The 26,642-nt window shown below is 45.4% G+C and overlaps 1 protein-coding gene across 1 annotated transcript in view; it reads right to left on the bottom strand.

Annotated features, from left to right (window-relative positions):
* Positions 1 to 26,642, bottom strand: part of LOC126484944 (histone-lysine N-methyltransferase 2D-like) — a 148,045-nt gene that overhangs the window by 4,422 nt on the left and 116,981 nt on the right. Inside the window, exons 6-7 of the mRNA XM_050108544.1 lie at positions 11,784 to 12,053; positions 5,149 to 5,315 (exon numbers count right to left, since the gene is read on the bottom strand). Of these exons, the coding sequence (XP_049964501.1) occupies positions 5,149 to 5,315; positions 11,784 to 12,053 (437 nt within the window). The remainder of the gene's footprint in view (positions 1 to 5,148; positions 5,316 to 11,783; positions 12,054 to 26,642) is intronic.

Here is a 26,642-nt window from a genome sequence, read left to right as displayed (position 1 = left end):
AAGTCCACGTGTAAGGTACCCCTTTGCGACGCAGGCGATTTAGGGGATGCGCGATGAGGGCGGCTTGGGGTAAAAACTTTAAGTAATAATTGACTTTCCCCAAAAATACCTGGAGTTTGGATAAGTTTTGTGGACGGGGAAGGGCATCGATGGCTGCGACATTGCGGTCCGAAGGGCTAATGCCTTCTTTACTGAGCCAATGTCCTAAGTACTCCACTTCCGGTTGAAAAAAACTGCACTTCTCCAGTCGACAACGTAAACCCGCAGCCTGCAGGGCGTGAAATAAGGTACTGAGGTTGCCCAGATGTTCCTGGCGTGTGCGCCCTGTGACTAAGATATCATCGAGGTAATTGACACAAGCCGGTATTGGTTGCGTAAGTTGCTCGAGATACCGCTGGAAAATCGCAGGGGCAGAGGAAATGCCAAACGGAAGACGCTTGTATTTATAGAGACCGAAAGGTGTGTTGATGACGACGACGGCCTGCGATTCCTCATCCAATGGCAATTGGTGATAGGCTTCTGCCAGATCAATCTTAGAAAAGTACTCGACACCTGCCAGTTTAGCGAGAAGGTCTTCCTGTCGAGGAATAGGATAAGTTTCGACCAAAGACTGAGCGTTGACCGTAGCCCCAAAATCCCCACAAAGACGAAGCGATCCATTGGGTTTCTTGATGACCACTAAGGGCGTTGCCCAGGCACTCGATTGTACTGGCTCGATAACCCCCGCAGCCTGGAGCCGATCGAGTTGCTGCTTGACGGCCGCGCGCAAAGCTACAGGAATAGACCGAGCCTGACAAAAGCGAGGCCGTGCATTCGGCAGTAAAGTGATGTGTGCCTGGAAATCGGAAGCGCAGCCCAGGTCTGCCGAAAACAGAGAGGAAAAGGACGCGCACAGATCGTCTAGGTCCTGAAAGGGAACCGTAGTCGAAACGAACTGCACTTCGTCTTGAATGGAAAAGCCAAACCGTGTGAATGCATCGAGTCCAAAAATGTCCGAAGCCGACGGGTGGTCCACCACAAATAAGGTAAGGGGCCGGGGAACGTTTTTGTAGATGGCCATAACAGAAAACTGCCCACGGAGAGGGATGGAACCGTCGCCGTAGGCGACCAACCTCCGAGAGGGTGGGGACAATTCTGGAGACCCGAGACGCGCATATGTCGTCAGATTGACCAAAGAAATTGTGGCCTCCGTATCGACATGGAAACGGACGTCCTCGTTAAAGATGCGTAGGGTGAGGAATAACGTTTGAGCCAATGTGTCGGTCCGAGGGGCGACTGCGTGTAAAGCATGGACGGCCTCCTGTTGGCCCGCAGGGTCGTGACGGGGGCGGGTCGAGCGGCTCTGACAGACAGATCGAAGGTGGCCCTCTTTCTCGCAGAGCGAACAGGTCTTCCAGCGATGGGGACAGTCAGCTCGAGTGTGGGCCGAGAAGCACTGGGGGCGCGACGGGAGGGGGCCACGCAGCCGACATCGAGAGGCGACCGGCGGTTCGGACGCCATAGAGACGTCAGACAGCGAGGAATCTCGACGGCGGTGCCCTCTGGAGACTGCGCCCCGTCGACGGCGATAAGGAGTGGAGCGGGAAGTGGACTCGACCGCCGCCACCTGGGGCCGCGCCATGAGACGTTCATTCGCCGCTTGAGCAATTTCGAAGGAATGGGCAATATGCAGAATGTCTTCCAACGAGGTATTGTCCAACTTTAACGCCGCAGTGCGGACCTCTGGATCGGGCGCCAGTTGAACGACCACATCCCGAATTAACGAATCTGCATATGACGCCTTGCACTGCTGATTGGTGCACGTGAAGTTGCATTTGCGGCTGAGGCCTTGCAAATCCGTCACCCAGGAATGGTAGGACTGACCCGGCTGCTTGTAGTATTGATGGAATTCCAAGCGAGACGCAACCACATGGTATCGCTGGGAATAATAGTTAGTTAGCAACACACAGATCTCGTGAAAGGAGAGAGCCACGGGGTCGGCCAATGGTACCAACTTGCGGAGCAAGAAAAACGTGTCCGGTAAGGCCCAAGACAAGAACAACGACCGCTGCAGAGTGTCATCCGACACCTGAAAGGCCGTGAAATGTTGCTTCAGACGATGCAGGTACGTTTCCCAATACTCTTTTGCGTAGTTGAACGGTGGGAACGACGGCGAACGTGTCTGAAAGCGGGGCACCTGGGGAAAGAGGTGGGAGGGAATCCCGCTTATTGACCCTGTCCGAGAGCAACTGCTGCTGCTGCTGTCGCATGAGCTGCTGCTGTTGCTCTAAGAGAGTGAGCAATATCTCTTCCATACTCCTATTTTCCGTTTACCCCGTCGCCAAATGTAGTAACCACAACCAACAGCGGGAACGCCTTTGGTCGCGGATCAGAGCCGCCAGGCGGGGAAGCCGCCGGCGGTGGAGCACGCACCACTGGGTAAACACAGGACGAGTCGGACGGCAGACCAACGACAACTGACAACAACCGACCACGACCGACTATGAGCGACACAACAAGAAAGAGATAAACAACGGAGGCTTGTGGAAACCACAACACCAAACACCAAACACCAAACACCAAACACCAAACACCAAACGTAAATCCACGCGGAACCAGAGGCAGGCAAATGTCAACATCGAGCAACGACCAGAACGCAGTACCGCCGAGATAGAAACGAAATCCAGAGCGAGTACCAGACTGGCTGGACTAGGGAAGAGGGGGTCCTTATATACGAAACCTTAGGGAGCGGCTATTGGCCGCTGTCTGCACGTGGCTTAGTGGTGGCACCCTCGCTGCGCGAGAGCCGCTGCGCGGAATAGCCGCCGCAGAGGCGGAGCCTTCTGTGGGCTGACCACGTCCATTTGTTCTGCTGCGCGTTCGACTTCCGCGGCGGAAGGTACTAGATTTGGCGTCATTGGCTGGGAGGCCCCTTGTGGGGCCACGTCCGGCCGCCTTGATGCAGGTCTTATTACATTTGACGCCACAGTGGGCGACCTCCGCGCCGGATGGGGATGGAATGATGATGAAGACAGCACAACATCTAGTCCCTGAGCAGAAAAAATCCCCGACCCAGCCGGGAATCGAACCCGGGCCGTAGGACGGCAATCCATCACGCTGACCACTCAGCTATCGGGGCGGACATTGTATGGTAGTGAAACAGGGACTGTGGGAAAACCGGGACAATAGAGAATTGAATGATCTGAGATGTGGTGCTAGAGACGAATGTTGAAATTTAGGTGGACTGATAAGATCAGGACTGAGGGCGTTCTGTGTAAACTTGGTCAGAAAAAGAATATATGGAAGGCACTGACACAAAGATGGACAGGATGGCAGGACGTCTGGTAAGATGTCAAGGAATAACTTCCACAGTACTAGAGGGAGCTGTAGAGGGCAAAAACTTTAGAGGAAGACAGGGATTTGAATATAAGCAGCAAACAATTGAGGACATATGTTGCAAGTGTTACGCTGAGATGAAGAGGTTGGCACGGGAGAGGAATTTGTGAGGGGTCGCACCAGGCAAATCAAAAGACCGAGCGATGACTAAAACGGTGGTAGCCTACGGTAGTTTTGCAACTCTAGTGACAAGCATTACCAAAAAGACGACAAAGTGATTTTCGAGGTGGAACGTTTCCTGAACAGCCGAGAGGCTATCTGGTAAAACCGAAGTCTACGTCAAGGCATCCGTCGTTGGGAAAAATATGTCATAGAGAGGAACGATCACCAAGTTTCATGTTCTCTGCTAGATTTTCCCTTCCTACGAGGGCCACTCCAAAAGAAATGCACACTATTTTTGTAAAAATACTGTTTTTATTCTGCAAGTTTTACAGTGTGTAGATACATCCTTCCCGCCTGTTTTCAAACTTAGTACAACCTGTCCCTGTGAGTGGCGCCATCACAGCATGTCTTCAAGATGGCTGCTACACTTGACGTTCGTCAGAAGCAACGTGCTGTCATAGAATTCCTGGGCTGTGAAAACGAGACAGTGGGAAACATCCACAAGAGGTTGAAAAAAAGTATGGAGATGCTGCTGTCGATCGCAGTACAGTTAGTCGGTGGACAAGCAGGTTACGTGATGAAAGCGGGCACGGCAATATTGAGGACTGTCCTCACAGCGGCAGGCCTCGTACTGCACACACTCCAGACAATGAGCAGAGAGTTAACGAATTGGTGACTGCTGACAGACGCATCACAGTGAACGAATGGTCACGCTACGTTGGGATAGAGGAAGGAAGTGATTGCAGAATACTGAAAGTGTTGGCGTTAAAAAAGGTTTGTGCCAGGTAAGTTCCCAGGATGTTGACAGTGGCTCACAAAGAAACAAGAAAAACGGTATGCAGCGAATGTTTGGAACAGTTCGAGAATGGTGGAGATGAATTTCTTGGAAGAATTGTGACAGGTGATGAAACATGGCTCCATCATTTTTCACCAGAGACGAAGAGACAATTGATGGAGTGGAATCATGCAAATTCACCCAAGAAAAAAAAAATTCGAAACCACACCTTCTGCTGGAAAAGTTATGGCTACAGTGTTTTTCGATTCCGAAGAACTCTTGCTTGTGGACATCATGCCAAGTGGAACAACCGGAAATTCTGATGCATATGTGACGACACTGAAGAAACTTCAACCTCGACTGAGTCGTGTTCGACCACATCGGCAAAAGCAGGATGTTTTGCTGTTGCACGACAATGCACGGCCACGAATCAGTCAAAAAACCATGGAAGTGATCACAAAACTCGGATGGACAACACTGAAACACCCGCCTTACAGTCCTGACCTGGCTCCATGTGACTATCATCTCTTTGGGAAACTGAAAGACTCTCTTCGTGGAACAAGGTTTGAAGATGATGACTCCCTTGTGCACGCTGCCAAACAGTGGCTCCAACAGGTCGGTCCAGAATTTTACCGTGCGAGTATATAGGCCCCGGTTCCAAGATGGCGTAAGGCAGTTGAGAGGGATAGAAATTATGTGAAGAAATGAAAATATTGTTCCTAAAGGATGTATCTACACACTGTAAAACTTTCAAACATGTAGAATAAAAGATGGAATTTAAAAAAAAGAATAGTGTGTATTTCTTTTGGAGTGACCCTCGTATGACGTAGTGAATTTGATTAATCTTTGAAAGAGAGCCTGTAGAATGTGGCAGGTGAAATGGTGTGGGTACTCACGGCGGCGTGACGAGCAGCACGATGCTCTGCTTGGTGGAGGGCAGCTGCCTCTCGGCCGCCAGCCAGTCGTCGATGTTCTTGCGGTCGGCCACGGCCAGCACCTTGGCCAGCCTCGCGGGCAGCGATGGGGGGTCCTCGTCAGAGCGCGCGCTCGCCGCGCCCTCCTCCTGCAAACAGGGAACAGCGTCAACCGGCTGCACGGTAGCGACAGCCACGCCACCTGGACGAGACTCCGTCCCGGCAGCGTAGACCTACTGTCAGGTGCCCCACTATGACTGCGTCTCGTCGTCGACTAATAACCAAAATACGATCACGCGGACAGATGCGATTAGCTAGAAGAAGTCTTAAGTAATAGAACCAGATCGTTATATCACGGCACAATAGGCCATTGTTAAACCCCCTCATAAGAGAGGTGACTGGAGAGACGTCAATAAGTACCTACCTGTTCGCTAATGACATAATTCCCCAAAATATCTGAGAAGACGATGTACTCCAGAACAGTATCTTACAATAATGTCCTTAGTAAATAGCAGTTTGGGTTTCATAAGAGCAATCACCTGAGAAGCATTAAAAGCATTTTCTGAGACCTATCTAACACATTTGACTGTAGGAATCACAGTGTCATCCAGTATAAACCGAGGCTTAACGGAAGTGATGATATAGTCAAGCAGTGGATAATGCTAATGAAAAGAACGCTGGAAGCTGTATTTAGTAATTCAACCAATGTAAGCAGGAGAAATTCTTCTGAGCACACACACACACACACACACACACACACACACACACACACAGAGGCAGACACAATATTTGAACAACAAAACCCAACTCATATGCCATGACACAATCAGCCACTGTTAAACTCCTGTATAAGAAAGGTGATACATGGTGGTTCAGTTGCCCCTGCCTATAGATTTTATGCAACCTGCAACGCCTTCAAAAACCATATTTGAAATTTTATTATTCTCTTGCTCTCTATGTGCAAACTATTAGTGCTACAGAAAAAATTAACATGACTTTTCATAGGAAATTTAATTTGGTTAGATTTTATACTGGGATATGCTTTTGCTGATTGCCAGTTTTCGTATTATTCAAGAAAAACCTGTTTAAAGTTCACTTTTGCACGTCATTTTTGAATAATTCAGAAACTATGGTCTCTGTCGAAAACTTATCGTAGTACAGAATTTAACTACATTAAATTTCTTGCGAAAAGGTCCTGTTAATTTTTTTTGTAGGACTATAAGTTTGCATGTAGTGAGCAAGAGAACATGAAAATCTAATGCTTGGAATTTGAAGTCGTTGTGGGTTGCAAACCCATAGGCAGAAGCAGCGAATATATATATATATATATATATATATATATATATATATATATATATATATATAGCCTTCCTCCGAGCATAGAGGAAGGCAATGGCAAACCACCTCCGCTAGGACCCTGCCTAGTCGGCAGTGCAGGTCTCCTACATCGTCCCCTACACTCCTCGGAGTGTGGGACCTCACCACCACCGCCATATATATGCTACCCATTCACAAGCTTTTCCTCTAAAAATGACTAATTATTTCGATTCAAAACCATACAAGAATTTCTCTATTGTATAGAAACTCTTGTTAAGGAGGAACATATTTAATCTACATATTAAAACACTTCTGCTACCTGTCAGATATTTTATTTTCATCAGTAGATTGTCAGAGTTGCATAGCATCATATTTCACACATTTCTGTGCCAAAGTTAGTTACATTAAAGGGCAAATGCGGATAGTTTATCCTTCTAATCTTGTACTTGTGAATATCTCTGTTACTGTCAAACTCAGATGGATTGTTGATAACAAATTTCAGTGAATGAATGTATTGTGGGGCTGTGGATAGTATTCCCAGCTGGTCAGAGAAGTGTCTGCAAGCTTTAGAGAAGTGAACCACGCACATAATTTTAATTAGTTTCTTTTGTGCAGTGAATGCTTTTTATCTGAGAGGAGAGTTACCCAAGAATGTTATCCTTCAAGATATCAGTGAATGAAAATATGCAAAATATTTTAATTAACTGTCTTCTGCATCCCCAAAATTGGGTATTATTCTTATGCCAAAAGTAGGCAAACCTAAACTTTTTGGCAAGTCTACTAAGTAGTTTTCCCCGTTTAAGATTTCGTCAATATGGACACCTAAGGAACTGAATGAATTGCTTTTTTTCTTGTTTCTCTTCTTTTTAGTTTAAAGCTAGCACATTCGTGCAAAACCATTCAGTAAATTTGAGAAAAAGATAAATTAGTATTCTCTCTGTTCATAGTTTTTTGCATGGCTTCACAACAATGCTTGTATCATTTGCAAACAGGACTAATTCTGCCTCCTGATGCAAACAAAATGGCAGAGACTTGACAAAATAAGGTGTTTCAGGGTTTTGCTTCAAACATCTAGGGGTGACAGAACAAGTCATGGGGAACAACTTTTGTCAGAGACAATATGCTCACTGATACCTCTCGGCAATGCTACGTTTCTTTTTATTGAATTTGCCAGCATGTGATGACGAGGTTTCTCCGAACTATCAGTATCTACTAACTACGTGTGCTGCGTTTGCATACTAACTACTCCAGTAAACTGATAGAGTGATTTCCAACAAGAAAACCTCAAGAATGAGTGTCTTTAATTTGGAAAAAAGTATTTTAGAAGTAAATCAGGAACCCATCCTACCCCCTCTCATGCAGAGCAGATGACTGGATTATTTAAGGAGCAGTCAAATGAAAGACGACTATGCACCACTACGGGACCATGGGATGGTTCTATTGAAAAGTGATCGCCACATGTTAATATATTTATTCCACTTGGAGACGAGATGAACAATTTCTGTTTCGTAGAACGCGGTTGCCTGTTGACAGATCCACAAACACAGCCAGTCTTGCACTTCCTTGTCCGACTAAGACTGATGTCCACACACGTCTTTCTTCAGGTTGCCAAAGATTTAAAAATCGCACAGTAAAAGACTGGGGTTCTACAGAGGATGTTGCAGTGTTTCCCAACCAAACTGCTGAAGAGTAGCCTTCGTCCGATTGACAGTATGGAGGCGGGCGTTATCGTGTATCTTACAGGAACTTGAGTGAATAGCTTTGGATTTCGTTGACGGTGGAGATGTCGGATATTTCCTCCGACTGCTTTGTCGTTGAGCTCGAGGTGATGGCACCACGTAAGGCCATGATGACCTCCTTGTTTGACTGTAGGCACCCTCTGGTTGTCGAGTTCCTCGAGAATGGAACCACAATCAATGCATAGTGCTACGAAGACACTATGCAAAACTGCGACGTGCCATAATATCTAAATGCTCAGGAATGGTGTCAGATGGAATCATCCTGTTGCTAACGCTCGTTCCTCAGTGCCAATCGGACGAAGGCTACACTTCAGCGATTTGTTTGCGAAATACTGCAACATCATCTGTTCAGCCAGGATCTTTCAGTGTGATTTTCACACTGGCGACATGAAGAAAGACATGCACAGACGTTGGTTTTGGTAGCTGACCACGTTCTATGAAAGAGGAATTGATCATATTGTCTCCTTGTGGGATATGTGTCTTAACATTTGTGGTGATAGTGCTGGCGTAAGCTGCTGCCAGCACAACCATCGGCAAAAATGTAGCAAGAAGATCGATAGTAGGCCGGATGAAGCTCGCATATCAGGAGAGAGGCCAAAGACAGACTCACAAGCAACATGCCGCCAACGCCCTCTCGACCCCAAGTATTTAGATCGCCACCGCTGATCGCCACCGCTGACTGGAGGACTCAGTCTCAGTCACTAGCTCAGTCTCAGTCACTACCTCAGCCACTCAGTCACTGGTGCACTAACTCACACTCTAAATTGCGATCTGTCAGTATGTTATGTTATGTGTGCCTCACTGCTTTTTTTTCTTTAACTAATTTGTGCCTGATTTTATTCTGAGAAGCTCAGTAATGTATGTAACTACCATAAATGTAAATATGATTAAACAAAAAGCGCAGCTGGAGAGCAAGAAACTCCTTAGCGCGCAGTCCCCACAACGATAGTATTAGAGAATCTTTAAGTATGGACTCTAAAAAAGAAGACAATTGATTTTATTTAAAAAAAGACTGTTAATCGGTATCTTGTGGAAAGAAGACGTGTTGCTAGGCCGTCGCTCAGAACGTGTTGTTACAGTTAATGAAAATTGATAAAACCAAGAAGACGTGTTGCTAGGCCGTCGCTCAGAACGTGTTGTTACAGTTAATGAAAATTGATAAAACCGAGTAAAGTATGTGAAAGAGTTGCCACACGGTTAAGTATGCAAATTTTCTGGAAGTGAAGAATAGAAATATCTTGTTTTTGGGAAAGGACTGAACTTCATTGTCGTTGCCGTCTATCAATCGACAGAATTGTAAGTGTACAAAGTTCACTAAAATTCAGGAAAATAAATGCATTCTCTATATCAACGTCAGGGAGAAGAAGTTCTACAGATCGACCACGGCAACTTAGCCCGGAAGAGTTTACTGATAAAGACGCCGGCCGTGAAAGCCTACATGGAATGAGAGCATTCTCTATAGTTTTCATTCAATAAGTAACAACCTCTCAGATTTCTTAATTACAGTAATTGGATTATGTTCTTGTACAATAGTATGGTGCTGAACTCCACTGACCAATTTTGATGTAGCAGGACGTGTAGTTTGAAGGAAGTTTGTGCGCCAAGCAATCTCCTTTTCTCACGGAAAGCACATTGCAATTTCATCTTTCTTACTTACAACAGTGGTCCCGTAGGTACGAAAAGCCGCGAAAACTTGGGCTCAAAGCTATCCGCAATACGGCCAAATAACTAACAGAGGCGTATTTTAAACCTTAAAGAACAATAACTTCCTCCAAATTGCAATACGTCAACAACTGGTGGAGAAGCTGATCATTCAAGGAGGCAGCAACCAAAATTCAGGTACCAGTTACGACTTAAAGTAAAAATATCAATCAAAAATCAGTCTCTCTCTCTCTCTCTCTCTCTCTCCAAACACATATATAAATATTGATATTATTATTATTAAAAAAAGTCATTTTTATAAGTACACTGCGACCAGATTAGTGTAAATAGCGGGACTTGTACTTCACCAGCAGTGAGGCTAACGTGGATTAATATTGAAGAGCTTGTACCCAACACATGGATGCTGTTAAAGTATCTGCTGTCTGTTAAAGTAAATAAAGAAGCCTGTTAATACACGTGTGCAGTTGTGTTGTAAAAAGAGGACACCGGCCACTGAACAACATCCTCTTCCTCGACTCCTATGGTACAAGACTCTACCGTGGCAACGAGGATACAACAGTGATTATTTTTGAATGCAACGATTCCAAGGCACCATTGTGGCGGGTGTTCTGTTTTCATTTGACTTGCGCTGATAGGTAACACACATCTCACACACAAGCTGCATGTTGCTGGAAAACGCTATCGAGCATTGTGTCTCCAACAAAAGTCGTGCCCCATGTGATCTATTACCCCTAGACGTTTAATGCGAAGACTTTTCTCTGTAAGTGTCAGTACCACCTTAGTCTGCTCTCTTGTATCTTTTCCCCCATGGGTCCCACTTTCACCTTCAGTCTGGAGCCGCGCGACCGCTACGGTCGCAGGTTCGAATCCTGCCTCTGACTTGGAGGTGCGTCATGTCCTTAGGTTAGTTAGGTTTAAGTAATTCTCAGTTCTAGGGGGCTGATGACCTCAGAAGTTAAGTGCCATAGTGCTCAGGGCCATTTGAACCATTTTGAACCCACTTTGGTTCAAATGGTTCAAATGGCTCTGAGCACTATGGGACTTAACTGCTGTGGTCATCAGTCCCCTAGAACTTAGAAGTACATAAACCTAATTAACCTAAGGACATCACACACATCCATGCCCGAGGCGACCGTAGCGGTCGCGCGGTTCCAGACTGTAGCGCCTAGAACCGCTCGGCCACTCCGGCCGGCTAAACCCACTTTCACAGCTCCTCTAACAAATTCATTTCTAATCCTGTCCTTCCTTGTTACCCCACACATCCACCTCAGCATCCTCATTTCCGCCACTTCCATCTTCCTTTCCCGGGCAACTGTGGCCATGTCTCTGCCAATCGCAGTAGCCCAAGAAATGGCCATGTCTCTGCCAATCACAGTAGCCCAGGAAAGGAAGATGGAAGTGGCGGAAATGAGGATGCTGAGGTGGATGTGTGGGGTAACGAGGAAGGACAGGATTAGAAATGAATTTGTTAGAGGAGCTGTGAAAGTGGGACCCATGGGGAAAAAGATACAAGAAAGCAGACTAAGGTGGTACAGACACTTACAGAGGAAAGGGGAAGGGTGTATTGGAAACAGAGTTGAAGATATAAAGATTGAAGGAGCGAGAAGGAGAGGAAGACCATAGATGAGGTGGAAGGATAAGATATCCGGGGACCTGAGGGAGAAAGGATGGAAGAAGGAAGAGGCAATGGAAAGAGTACTACGGAGGAGAAGGATCCAGAAGAGCAACGCCAACCCTACGTGACGTGGGACAAGGCGACGATAAAGAAAGAAAGAAGAAAGAAAGAAAGTTTAATACGAAGACTTCGGAACTCCCCGTATTCCGAGATCAGATGTACGCCAAAGACGTAACTTCTCGCAGCCTGCTTGTGAAACAGCGGCGGGGTGTTTCGTGGCTGACCTGGGAGGGGCTCTCGAGCGGCGCGAGGATGACGACGCTGGTGATGTTGCGGCCGCGCAGCGCGTCGGGCACGGGGAAGGCGGCGCCCGCGACGCTGAGCGGCAGGTAGCGGCTGTAGCCGGCGGCGGCCTGCTGCAGCTGCGCCTCGGCGCCCGCTTCGCCCGCCACCACCACGGCGCGGTCCAGCGTCTCGCGCGCGTCCGCGGGCGCCGACAGGTGGGACTCCACCACGCGCCGGCCCTCTGCTGTGCCGGGCGTGTACCGCACCACCTGTCGAAACAACAGCACCGGCGTCACACTCGTGTTTCTCTCTCTCTCCGTACAGACGCTGCACAGTCGTTCATTCCTAGAAAATGACGTAGGGTAAAGTCGCTCACGTCCGACCCCTTAAGAGAGAATTACTTTTGGTTCTTTTTATTATTCTCGAGTCAGAAACATACAAATTTACAGTAGCTATATATATATATATATATATATATATATATATATATATATATATATATATATATATACATAGGGTGAGTCACCTAACATTACCGCTGGATATATTTTTTAAACCACATCAAATACTGACGAACCGATTCCACAGACCGAACGTGAGGAGAGGGACTAGTATAATTGTTTAATACAAACCGTACAAAAATGCACGGAAGTATGTTTTTTAACACAAACCTACGTTTTTTTAAATGGAACCCCGTTAGTTTTGTTAGCAGATCTGAACATATTAACAAATACGTAATCAGTGCCGTTTGTTGCATTGTAAAATGTTAATTACATCCGGAGATATTGTAACCTGAAGTTGACGCTTGAGTACCACTCCTCCGCTGTTCGATCGTGTGTATCGGAGAGCACCGAATTACGTAGGGATCCAAAGGGAACGGTGATGGACCTTAGGTACAGAACAGACTGGAACAGCACATTACGTCCACATGCTAACACCTTTTTATTGATCTTTTTCACTGACGCACATGTACATTACCATGAGGGGTGAGGTACATGTACACACGAGGTTTCCGTTTTCAATTACGGAGTGGAATAGAGTGTGTCCCGACATGTCAGACCAATAGATGTTCAATGTGGTGGCCATCATTTGCTGCACACAATTGCAATCTCTGGCGTAATGAATGTCGTACACGCCGCAGTACATCTGGTGTAATGTCGCCGCAGGCTGCCACAATACGTTGTTTCATATCCTCTGGGGTTGTAGGCACATCACGGTACACATTCTCCTTTAACGTACCCCACAGAAAGAAGTCCAGAGGTGTAAGATCAGGAGAACGGGCTGGCCAATTTATGCGTCCTCCACGTCCTATGAAACGCCCGTCGACCATCCTGTCAAGGGTCAGCCTAGTGTTAATTGCGGAATGTGCAGCTTGCTGATACCACATACGTCGACGCGTTTCCAGTGGGACATTTTCGAGCAACGTTGGCAGATCATTCTATAGAAACGCGATGTATGTTGCAGCTGTTTGGGCCCCTGCAATGAAGTGAGGACCAATGAGGTGGTCGCCAATGATTCCGCACCATACATTTACAGTCCACGGTCGCTGTCGCTCTACCTGTCTGAGCCAGCGAGGATTGTCCACGGACCAGTAATGCATGTTCCGTAGATTCACTGCCCCGTGGTTTGTGAAACCCGCTTCATCGGTAAACAGGTAGAACTGCAACGCATTCTCTGTTAATGCCCATTGACAGAATTGCACTCGATGATTAAAGTCATCACCATGTAATTGCTGATGTAGCGACACATGAAACGGGTGAAAGCGGTGACGATGTAGTATGCGCATGACACTACTTTGACTCAGTCCACCGGCTCTCGCAATGTCCCGTGTACTCATGTGTGGGTTCATGGCAACAGCAGCTAACACACCAGCTGCACCCGCTTCTCCTGTGACGGGCCTGTTACGGATCCGTTTGCGTGCTACGACCATACTTTTTGCATACAGTTGGCGGTAGATGTTTTGCAATGTGCGGCACGTTGGATGCTCTCTGTCCGGGTACCGTTCTGCATACACCCTGCAGGCTTCAGCTGCATTTCGTCGACACTCGCCACAGATGAGTATCATCTCCGCCTTTTCAGAGTTCGAATACACCATGGTCACAGTTCCTACAACACTACACTATCACAGACGTCTGGTAACATGGTGTACTACAGTTGGTCTGCGTACGGAGACGAATGCAGAATAACAATAGCAGCAAGCGCTACATGCGGACACTGCGACAGCAAGACCAAACCACAACAGTGCACTACAGCCACACACGTAAACACGGTCGTCATCGTAAACATGTCCCTGCAGATGCTGCTCGCCGACCGTGGCCCGTGTTTGTTACAACACGCAACTGAACGTCGGAGGTTTCAAGCGTCAACTTTAGGTTTCAATATCTCCGGATGTAATTAACATTTTACAATGCAACAAACGGCACTGATTACGTATTTGTTTATATGTTCAGATGTGCTAACAAAACTAACGTGGTTCCATTTAAAAAACGTAGGTTTGTGTTAAAAAACATACTTCCGTGCATTTTTGTACGGTTTGTATTAAACAGTTACACTAGCCCCTCCCCTCACGTTCGGTCTGTGGAATCGGTTCGTCAGTATTTGATGTGGTTTACGAAATATATCCAGCGGTAACGTTAGGTGACACCCTGTATATACAGGGTGTTACAGAAAGGTACGGCCAAACTTTCAGGAAACATTCCTCACACACAAATAAAGGAAAGATGTTATGTGGACATGTGTCCGGAAACGCTTAATTTCCATGTTAGAGCTCATTTTAGTTTCGTCAGTATGTACTGTACTTCCTCGATTCACCGGCAGTTGGCCCAATTGAAGGAAGGTGATGTTGACTTCGGTGCTTGTGTTGACATGCGACTCATTGCTCTACAGTTCTAGCATCAAGCACATCATTACGTAGCATCAACAGGTTAGTGTTCATCACGAACGTGGTTTTGCAGTCAGTGCAATGTTTACAAATGTGGAGTTGGCAGATGCCCATTTGATGTATGGATTAGCACGGGGCAATAGCCGTGGCGCGGTACGTTTGTATCGAGACAGATTTTCAGAACGAAGGTGTCCCGACAGGAAGAGGTTCGAAGCAATTGATCGGCGACTTAGGGAGCACGAAACATTCCAGCCTATGACTCGCTACTGGGGAAGACCTAGAACGACGAGGACAACTGCAATGGACGAAACAATTCTTCGTGCAGTTGACGATAACCCTAATGTCAGCCTCAGAGAAGTTGCTGCTGTACAAGGTAACGTTGACCACGTCACTGTATGAAGAATGCTACGGGAGAACCTGTTGTTTCCGTACCATGTACAGAGTGTGCAGGCACTATCAGCAGCTGATTGGCCTCCACGGGTACACTTCTGCGAATGGTTCCAACAATGGGTCATTCCTCATTTCAGTGCAAATGTTCTCTTTACGGATGAGGCTTCATTCCAACGTGATCAAATTGTAAATTTTCACAATCAACATGTGTGGGCTGATGAGAATCCGCACGCAATTGTGCAGTCACGTCATTAACACAGATTTTCTGTGAACGTTTGGGTAGGCATGGTTGGTTATGTCTTGATTGGGCCCCATGTTCTTCCACCTACGCTTAATGAAGCACGTTATCATGATTTAATACGGGATACTCTACCTGTGCTGCTAGAACATGTGCCTTTACAAGTACGACACAACATGTGGTTCATGCACGATTGAGCTCCTTCACATTTCAGTCGAAGTGTTCGTACGCTTCTCAACAACATATTCGGTGACCGATGGATTGGTGGAGGCGGACCAATTCCATGGCCTCCACGCTCTCCTGACCTCAACCCTCTTGAATTTCATTTACGGGGGCATTTGAAAGCTCTTGTCTACGCAACCCCGGTACCAAATGTAGAGACTCTTCGTGCTCGTATTGTGGACGGCTGTGATACAATATGCCATTCTCCAGGGCTGCATCAGCGCATCAGGGATTCCATGCGACGGAGGGTGGATGCATGTATCCTCGCTAACGGAGGACATTTTGAACATTTCCTGTAACAAAGTGTTTGAAGTCACGCTGTTACGTTCTATTGCTGTGTGTTTCCATTCCATGATTAATGTGATTTGAAGAGAAGTAGTAAAATGAGCTCTAACATGGAAAATAAGCGTATCCGGACACATGTCCACATAACATATTTTCTTTCTTTGTGTGTGAGGAATGTTTCCTGAAAGTTTGGCCGTACCTTCTTGTAACACGCTGTATATATATATATATATATATATATATATATATATATATATATATATATATATATATATATATATATATTACATGCCGGCCGAAGTGGCCGTGCGGTTAAAGGCGCTGCAGTCTGGAACCGCAAGACCGCTACGGTCGCAGGTTCGAATCCTGCCTCGGGCATGGATGTTTGTGATGTCCTTAGGTTAGGTTTAACTAGTTCTAAGTTCTAGGGGACTAATGACCTCAGCAGTTGAGTCCCATAGTGCTCAGAGCCATTTGAACCATTTTTATATTACATGTGCCCAGTACTTTGCAACCTCCAAGTCACTTGGAGTGGCTTGCAGATCAATCTTCGTGCAGGACGCAGGGCACAAATGCACTGGAGAATGTGGCTTGTGGTTTCTTCTTGTCCACAATCACAGGACGTATCTTCTGTTATGAAGCCCGATCTCTTCAGGATGTCTCTGGATCGACCAACTCCTGATCGTAATCTGTTTAAAGATTTCCACTCGAGCCAGCTCTCGTTGTGTCCAGGTGGTAGTTATTCAGCTTCTGGCGTCTGCAGGTAGCGTAATTTACACTGAAGCGCCAAATAACTGGTATAGGCATACATATTCAAATACAGAGATACGTAAACAGGCAGAATACCGCGCTGAGGTCGGCAGCGCCTATATAAGACAACAAGTGCCTGGTGCACTTGTTAGATCGATTACTGCTGCTTCAATGGCAGGTTCTCAATATTTAAATGAGTTTCAACGTGGTGTCACCTTCGGCGCGCGAGCCATGGGACAGAATCTCCGAGACAGCGATAAAGTGCGGATTTTCCCGTACGACCATTTCACGAGTGTACCGTGAATATCAGGAATCCGGTAAATCATCAAATCTACGATATCGCTGCGGCCGGAAAAAAATCCAGCAAGAACGGGACCAGCGACGCCTGAGAGAATCGCTCAACGTGACAGAAGTGCAACTCTTCTGCAATCTGCTGCAGATTTCAATGCTGGGTTATCAACAAGCCTTAGCGTGCGAACCATTCAATCAAAATATCGTCGATGTGGGCTTTCGGAGCCGAAGGCCCACTCGTGTACTCTTGATGACTGCACGACACAAAGCTTTACGCCTCACCTGGGCCCGTCAACACCGACATTGGACTGTTTATGACTGGAAACATGTTGCCTGGTCGGACGAGTCTCGTTTCAAATTGTATCGAGCGGATGGGCGTATACGGGTATGGAGACAACCTCACGAATCCATGGACCCTTCATGTCAGCAAGGAACTGTTCAAGATGGTGGAGGCTCTGTAATGGTGTGCGGCGTGTGTACTTGGAATGATATGGGACCCCTGACACGTCTAAATACGATTCTGACAGGTGCGACATACGTAAGCATCCTGTCTGGTCACCTGCATCCATTCATGTTCATCGTGCATTTCTACGGATTTGGGTAATTCCAGCAGGACACTGCGACAACCCACACGTCGAGAATTGCTACAGAGTTTCTCCAGGAAAACTCTTCTGAGTTAAAACTTCCACTGGCCACAAAACTCAAAACTCCCCAGACTTGAAAACTATTTAGCATATCTGGAGTGCCTTGCTGCTTGCTGTTCAGGAGAGTTCACAATCCCCTCGTACTCTTACGGATTTATGAACAGCACTGCTGGATTCATGGCGTGAATTCCGTCCAGCACTACTTCAGACATTATCCGAGTCCATGCCAGGTCGGGTTGCGGCACTTCTGCGTGATCACGGGGGCCCTACACGATATCAGCCTAGTGTACCAGTTTCTTTGGCTCTTCAGTGTAAATAACAAAACTTGCTTTGCGTACACTGGATCTTTATTTTTTAAGCTATAAATTAAAAACTCGTTCCTCAAAATCAGTTTTCAACCTTTTTAAGATCTATACCTTCGGTACAGTGAAGGCGCCAAGTTTCCTAATCCGAACCCCCTATCGCCTAAGTCGCACTTAGGATGCGAAATCAGCGACGACGTAATAAATCCATAGAATAATGCAACAAAACATCACAATAACAAATTAAAAACTATAAACGTAGGTTTACTTCCACAGCTACACGTAATGAAATTACACAAAATAAACAAAATATAAATTCTCAACAAATTAAGTTCCTTAAACCGGCATATCTTACATTGACTGATTTCAACATAGATTTCACAGAAATATCTCTTAATTTTGCTTTTCACGCCTAGCGCGTATGTCACATATCCAAACTTTACATTTCGTACACTGAATCATGTCATCTCAATCTTCCTTACTTAGCTGACGTAACTACTCTGTCCTTCATTTTTTCATTCCTTTTAAAGTCTTCATCTATCTGTCTTTTTTTTACAGGTCAGTGCAAAGAATATGTTTTTTTATTTGCCCTTTCTGTGGCTTCTATTTCCTTTCTGCAAGGACTCGATGTTAATTCCATTGCTGGCTCCGGTCGTTTCGCATTTTTCTTGATTACTGTTGTTATATACGGGATGGGACGTAAAGTGTTCAACTAAGACTTTATTTATTGGCTGTTCATTTCGGCAACTGTTGCAGTATTGTTTTCGGATCCATATTCTTGAGACATTGTAGAAAGTCCACACTGATCATATTGCAACATTAGGAGGCCTACCAGATTCTCTCATTGTCGCTTCAGTTTCACCGGCCGATTCTTGATCTGATTCATCAATAATATGTACATAATAGCTACAAAGTCCTCTTCTTTCGCGACATTTCGATCACATGGCCACAGACCTTCTGCCTGAAAACTGCTTAGTTCTGTGTCCAGGCAAACTGTTCTGAAGTATGCATTAGCCAGGGGTTCTGCAATGTTAGTTTGTTTTATGTCATTCCATGGTGTGAAGGTACCCACGGAGATGCCACGTCACTGTAGCTGGTTTTAATTATTTTAAAGAATGATCTGTCCAAAGGTTGTAGACGATGACTCGTTTGAACGGGAAATGACACCATGATTATACCACAACCATGAGCCAGCTGAAATGTCTCTAAATTTTTGGTGTGTTTACTATGATCATCCAGTACAAGCAGAATTGGTTTCTGATCATTTTTTCTACTTTTGGACGTTATATGAAATGTTCAAGTCACCGGACAAACAGTTCTGATGTTATCCATCCATTTGTCAAGCAGCCAATTGCTGTATTTGGTGGAGCTCCCCTTTATAGCACCTCATTCATTTTGCTGCACTTAAATATTAACATTGGAGGTATGAATTCGTCTGCTGCATTCATTACACGTACGCATGTCATTATAAGACTTCTTTCTCCACTTGTGATTGCGGCCATCTGTTGTTTGCTTTTCGGGCAATTTCTTTACACGGTTTGTGAACTGTGGATTGTGGGTTTTCATCCATGTTATGTATTTGGTCAGCAGTAAACTTACGTTCATCTGGTATTTCCTCATATTTATCAAAAAACTTACTACCACAATCTTTTTCAACCCCCCCCCCTTTCGTGGTATCGATATTGTTTCAGGAACTCGAAAGGACGAAGTGGGATGATTTTTCAGAAACCTGTAATACCATTTTTTACCTGCCATCTTTCGTTCTTTATTGAAGCGATGCGCTAGATGACATTTCTGGGGAAATTGGTAGGCAAATGTCCTTAATTGAGTAATAGTTACTCTGAAAAACTAGACTCTTAAATTAACTATATGCTGTGCTAATACATCTTCTCTTTCTGCTGTCATATCATTAGGTCTTCCAATTTTTTATGTTTTATTTAAACCCTTCAAATGCAGTGCAGGCTTTAGTATATTATATCTTCTACACGTTTCCTTAAAACCAATTTCACCATTCTGATTTTTCAGTAAAGCTTCGTCCATATCCTCCTGCTTCCACTTATTATTCGCTCTCTTCGTCATATTAATCAGCTGAAACAAATAATTTTTAATTGCTATGTAATTTCCATCAACGCCAAGTCGTATTGGTACGATTAACGAATTCCCCACAGTTACGACTTAGGCAATGAGACCTCTACCGTTTCAAACCAGAACTACAGACATAACCTCAAAGTTTTCTACCGTTTGATTATGCTTTAATGAATGGCAGAGTACTACGAAAATAGACATGATATAAAACTATCACCACATTATTTCCGGAAATTACTTACGAATGAATGAGACGGTGTAACAAAAACAGTCAAACTTATTTGTTAATTGTTCGTCTGTCAGGATATCCAGCGGTCCTTTTACTCGTTTTTGAGTCTTACACCACTATTTAATTCAGTTTTATACAACTTGATGTCGCATTTTATAAAAGTGGGATCAGATATTACTGGAATACGACTTAGGATGTGGTACGACTAATACAACCTTACCCTACATAGAGTTCACGCAAGATAACGTCGCACCAGCGCTGAAAAGCATTCTAGTCGTGAGCATTCAACTATTCCGAAGAGGCGACAGCCTCAGCTAATTGTCACTTGCCGAGCTGCAGACCTCGATCGCTACCATTTCTATCTCATTACTTTATAGCATGGCAGAACATTCCTTGACCGACCCAGATAGCTGAGAGCATTGAAATGCTGCTTCCAACATTTGGGGAGGCAAACCTGCTCAGGACGCATCTGCCTCGCGGATTAACAACTAGGGATGGTGAGTTGGCCAGCCTGGATATGGTTTTCAGATAGTTTCCCTCATACAACTAGGTACCTGTGCTGTGCCACAGATCCACACAACGAAAATATTCTCACACTTGCACAAGCGATTTACTCTGGCTGCATACAGATGGGGTACACGAATTTGGTCCCAGGGAGAGTGGTGGCGTTAGGAGGGGCATGTGGCCACCAACTGCCACAAACTGTGCAATGCCAACCCTTTAGAGACACAAGAAAAGGCGAGAAAGGCAGCAACACAGTCTTCACACACCTTAGTTGCAGGGAAGGTTTCCTCATAATCTGGCCCAAGAATCTGCCACTGTGGCCGAGGTCGCTAACACACACTTCTGTGATGGCACTTGATCCAGGGGTAAGTCGGTTCAAATACTGGTGGTGGAAAAAGTTGCCACTGCGACCATTTGGCTGGTAAGGGAGGAGAGGTAGTAGTGTGAACTTCCTGGTCACCAGACTTTGCACTAATGTCCTGGTTTAAATATGAAACCTGTCTATAGTGTCTCATGAAGTGAGGACATGTGACACTGTTAATGGTGATTCGTCTGTCAGATGGGGACATTAAGCTTGGCTAGCCCTTTGGCATTATTCGCAAGGAGTAGGCTATGTGGTGGCACTGGGTTCACCCTTTCCCTTCTCTCACCATCATTGTCATCATCATTATACAACAGAAATACTGTAGTACACACACACACACACACACACACACACACACACACACACACACACACACACACACACACACACAGTACATACATGTAGTATTGCAAGTATTATAATGAGCATGTTGCAAAAAAACAAAATAAAATAAAATCAGGCACAAGTGATTATATGCAAGGTCATCTAATTTCTGTTGTAAGAGGCAAATGAGGAAGCAAAAATTGCTTGAGAGGGTTGCAGGGACCACTAGCAATTCTAGTTGCACTATAAAGACAAGTAGACTGTTCTCTGCAGCTTCGACTATGTATGCATTTGACACATATGTTTAATGCACCTCCTTCTCACTCTACCTGTATCCACCTCTTCCTTCCTGTGTCTGTCCTCCTCATTCTCCCAACTCCACCTATCTCTGCCTCCTAACTCTCTCTGTCCATTTCCTCCTCCCCCTCACTCTGTACAGTCATCCTCTATCTATCTCAACGTGTCCCAAGCCGTACGCATCAGTACATGTAGCTCCTGCAATACAGCAAAGCAGTAAGTCAGTAAAGCAGGCTGATGTTACACCTTCAACACACCAGACATAAAGGGCACGTTACACATCAGGGGACTGACCTTCATTTGTTTGCTCTTGAAGTACAGGCTGCCATGCAAAGCAGGCTGATACTACTACAACACAAGACATTTGCCATGGAGGGCAGCCTGCATGATAGGGACCGGAAAAACCAGTTCTTGCCCCTGACATGTAGGCTGCCTTGTAAAGCAGCTTGATGCTGTTCCCACATAGCGTGCTTATCATGCCGGCCAGCCTATGTGCCAGGGGCTGGAATATAAATATTTTACTTAATAATTCAGTCAACATGCACATTGCGAAAGAAGTTGAAAGAGAATAGATTATCCAGGCGTTTAAGCTGATGAAGGTAGGAAAAGCGGATGGGCCTGATGAGATCCTACCAGGATTCTTGAAGGAACTAGGAACATTGGGAAGAAGGTGGTTGGCCAAACTCTGCGCAGAATGCATCAGAACAGTCACAATCCCTAAGGTCTGGAAAGAAGCAGAAGTCATACCGGTGCTAAAACCCAAAGAATTTCAGACTAATATCCTGCTGTGAACCTCCTACAAACTATTTTAGAGAATATTACTGACTAGTTTAACTGTATACATCGAAGTCAACCTTCCTACATACCAAGCGAGTGTTAGGGCAGGTAGAAATTGTTGCGATCAAGTGCTGTCCCTCATAATCTGTACTGAGAAAAGCTTTTAAAACAAGATGAAAACCGGTATGATCGTAGCTCTTACATCAGCTTACGATACAGTATGGACTGAGGGGCTATTGCGTAGGCTAATTAGAATTATAAGATGCAGACTATCTTACACCTTATTCAAAAACTTGTTAACAGACAATAAAACCAAGATTTACCTTAACGGCTTGAACAGCAAGACCATGGTTCTCAATAACGGCCTGCCACAGGGTTCGGCACTAGCACCCATCCTCTTCAAACTATATATTGCCGTCATGCCAGACACAAATGACAACTTGGCCATCCAATATCAATGTAAAAATTTTAATGACCTCGACAAAATATTGAATGCAGACCTGGAAGTACTGAAAACCTACTGCCTCAATTGGCATCTACATCCAATCCGCTGACCAGCACCATATCGCATCTTAACAATAGAGATACAAACAGAATACTACAACTCCCTATTAATGGACAGCACATCAGGCTTGAGGATAAGCCTAAATACTTGGGAGTGAAATTAGATCGCGTTCTAACGTATAGCTCATCTCTAGAAGATACAAAACAGAAGCTAAAATCCCGTAATGCTATCCTGTCGAAATTGTCTGGAACGGCAAGGGGTTGTGGAGCGAGCATACTGAGGACTTCAGCACTAGCCTTTGGCTACAGTGCTGCTGCATACTGTTTGCCAGTCTGGGTGAGAAGTGCTCACATAGAGGACGTCCAACTGAAGGAGACAGTCTGGATAATCTCTGGAACACTCAGGGCTACACAATATGACGGCTTTCCGTCCTAGCAATCACAGAGCCCCCTGAAATTAGGTGATCTCAGTTAGTCACAAGATTATACCGAAAAATCCTAGACGACCCAGAACTCCTCTACACCAAGACCTAGCAAAGCTCAGTAGCCTTAAATCCAGGTCGCCTTTACGGAAAACTGGGAATAACTGCAAGGCTTCGACTCGAAGACAGCTTAGAAAGAAGTATGAGCTTTAAGCAGGCATAACTTGGTGGAGGCACCCCAACAAGCAGATCGACGGATTCAATCTCCCGAGGAAATTGTGGAAAACTTTGAACTGTGTTAGGACTAGTCTTCACAGATATAAACAACTGATGAACAAAAGGGACCTGTCAAACAGTCGTGAATGTGAGTGCTGGGAAATTCAGTCAATGGACATTTACTGGTCGTGAAGTTCATGGCTATGAGGGAGGTTTGAAGAACATACACAGACCCTCCGATTCAGCAACAGAGTGGCTCAAGAATATTTTTGATACTGTATAGTATTATGAGAATATTGTGACTTAGTATAGAGCAATCAGAATATTTTAATTAATACGTTGTATGATGAATACCTTTGTAAACCCCGAACGAGTAAATAAAGAAACTCTCTTATGACTTTATACGTGTATTACTAGGATCATCTGAATATCTTTTATCTGTGGGAGGCACATATACTCTACATCTGGAACTGTGTACGGAAATGTCATATGAGACGATGCACAAACTCGTACATACAGGGCATACGTAATTTGTCTTGACCTTAGTGAGAGAATACTCTTCGTATTCACATGGAGTGTTTGAGAAGACTAGCTTGTTGCTGAGCGCTTAGATTGCCTCAAAATAAGACGCGAAAAATTTGTGGAAGAGTTCTCGTATAAATGTTGCAGTCAATTACTGGTTCTCGTCCCTTTATTTAATGCTATTTGCCACATTCGATCTGAGAACTGTAGATCGACAAAATGTTACCCATGAATGCACTGTTTACGTATTACTGTTAAGGAAGAGTAAATGCTGAACAGTCAGGAATGAGACAAAATTACGCCGTTGTTAAACTGCATACTACGGTCCTTAGATTAAGGAAAGCACGCTAGTGCCACTAACGAGAGGAATATCTTTGTGCAACAGATATCTTGTACGCTACTGGTACTTTCTTTTCGCAGTACCTTTGGGCCAAGTATCAAGGTGCTGCTGCTTTCTACACTGAAGAGCCAAAGAAACTGGTGCACCATCCTAATATCGTGTAGGACCCCCACGAGCACGCAGAAGTGCCGCAACACGACGTGGTATGGACTCGACTAATGTCTGAAGTGGTGCTGGAGGGAACTGACACCATAAATGCTGCGGGGCTGTCCAGAAATCCGTAAGAGTACGAGGGGGTGGAGATCTCTTCTGAACAGCACATTGCAAGGCTTCCAAGATATGCTCAATAATGTTCTTGTCTGGGAAGTTTGGTGGCCAGCGGAAGTGTTTAAACTCAGAAGAGTGTTCCTGGAGCCCCTCTGTAGCAATTCTGGACGTGTGGGGTGTCGCATGGCCCTGCTGGAATTGCCCAAGTCCGTCGGAATGCACAATGGACATGAATAGATGCAGGTGATAAGAAAGGATGCTTACGTACTTGTCACCTGTCATAGTCGTATCCAGACGTATCAGGGGTCCATATCACTCCAACTGAAGACGCCCCACACCATTACAGAGCCTCCACCAGCTAGAACAGTCCCCTGCTGACATGCATGGATGTGTGTGTTGTCCTTAGGTTAGTTAGGTTTAAGTAGTTCTAGTTTCTAGGGGACTGATGACCTCAGATGTTAAGTCCCATAGTGCTCAGAGCCATTTTGTCACGCAGGGTCCATGGATTCGTGAGGTTGTCTCCATACCCGTACACATCCATCCACTCGATACAATTTGAAACGAAACTTATCCGACCAGGAAACATGTTTCCAGTCATCAACAGTCCAATGTTGGTGTTGACGGGGACAGGCCAGGCGTAAAGATTTGTGTAATGTAGTCATTAGGGGTACACGAAGGGCCATATCGATGACGTTTTGCTGAATGGTTCGCACACTGACACTTGTTGATGGCAAAGAATTGAAATCTGCAGCAATTTCCGGAAGGGTTGCGCTTCTGTCACGATGAACAATTCTCTTCAGTCGTCGTTGGTCCCGTTCTTGCAGGATCTTTTCCCGGCCGCAGCGATGTCGAAGATTTGATGTTTTACTGGATTCCTGATATTCACAGTACACTCGTGAAATGGTCGTGCGGGAAAATGCCCTCGTCATTTCTACCTTGGAGATGCTGTGTCCCATCGCTCGTGCGTCGACTATAACACTACGTTCACACTAACGTAAATCTTGATAACCTGCGATTGTAGCAGCAGGAACTGACCTAACAACTGCACCAGACACTTGTTGTCTTATATAGGCGTTGCCGACCGCAGCGTCGTATTCTGCCTGTTTACATATCTCTGTATCTGAACATGCAGGCCTGTACTAACTTTTTTGGAGTTTCAGTGCACAAGGTGCCTCGACCGAGTCACAGACATCAACATTTCAATCACTCTGGTTGGGACGATGTTGTATTGACGAGTCTGTCGAGTATTGCTACAGAGTGGAGAGCTACTCCAAGTCGATTTCTCTGTTTTAACTGAACTCACATCTCATTTCCTGCCTCAGAAGATGGGTGACTTCTGCTTCGCTGCTCTCCTTTCCGGAAGGACTGGTTGCGTTCTGCGTTAAATTCGGCGTAAAGCTTGTGAACCCGCCGTGAAGCGTAGGCGGAGAAAGCAAAGAAAACTTGCATCCATCCGAGCGCAGTAAGCAGTTCAAGGCCTTATTTCACGCCGCGTTGAGAACACATTCCGGCACGGAGTGAAAGTAATTTTTATCGCCTCCATATTATGTGAAATAATCGCGGAAGCCAGGAGAGCACTGGCTTTGTATTCGAAAGCAATTTCGAACACCGACCATGAAATACCGTGTTGCATCGCGTCCCTTGAATTATAGGCAATGAAGCACCATTCGCCATGGCGAGTGAGATCTGATGAGTTGCTGTTGTCGAGATTACATTAAGTAGCGCTGGGTATAGAAACTGCGAGCAGTAAATCTCCAGTAATGAAAGGCAGTCGACAGCACTGCATTAAATGCAGTATCAGATCGAAAGTATCCGGACAACTGTTAATGTACACTACTGGCCATTAAAATTGCTACACCACGAAGATGACGTGCTACAGACGCGAAATTTAACCGACGGCAAGAAGATGCTGTGATATGCAAATGATTAGCTTTTCAGACCATACACATAAGGTTGGCGCCGGTGGCGACACCTACAACGTGCTGACATGAGGAAAGATTCCAA

Source organism: Schistocerca serialis, chromosome 6 (genome assembly GCF_023864345.2).
Source record: "Schistocerca serialis cubense isolate TAMUIC-IGC-003099 chromosome 6, iqSchSeri2.2, whole genome shotgun sequence".
NCBI lineage: Eukaryota > Metazoa > Arthropoda > Insecta > Orthoptera > Acrididae > Schistocerca > Schistocerca serialis.
Note: the sequence above shows the minus strand (reverse complement) of the source record. Positions and strands in the feature narration are given on the sequence as shown.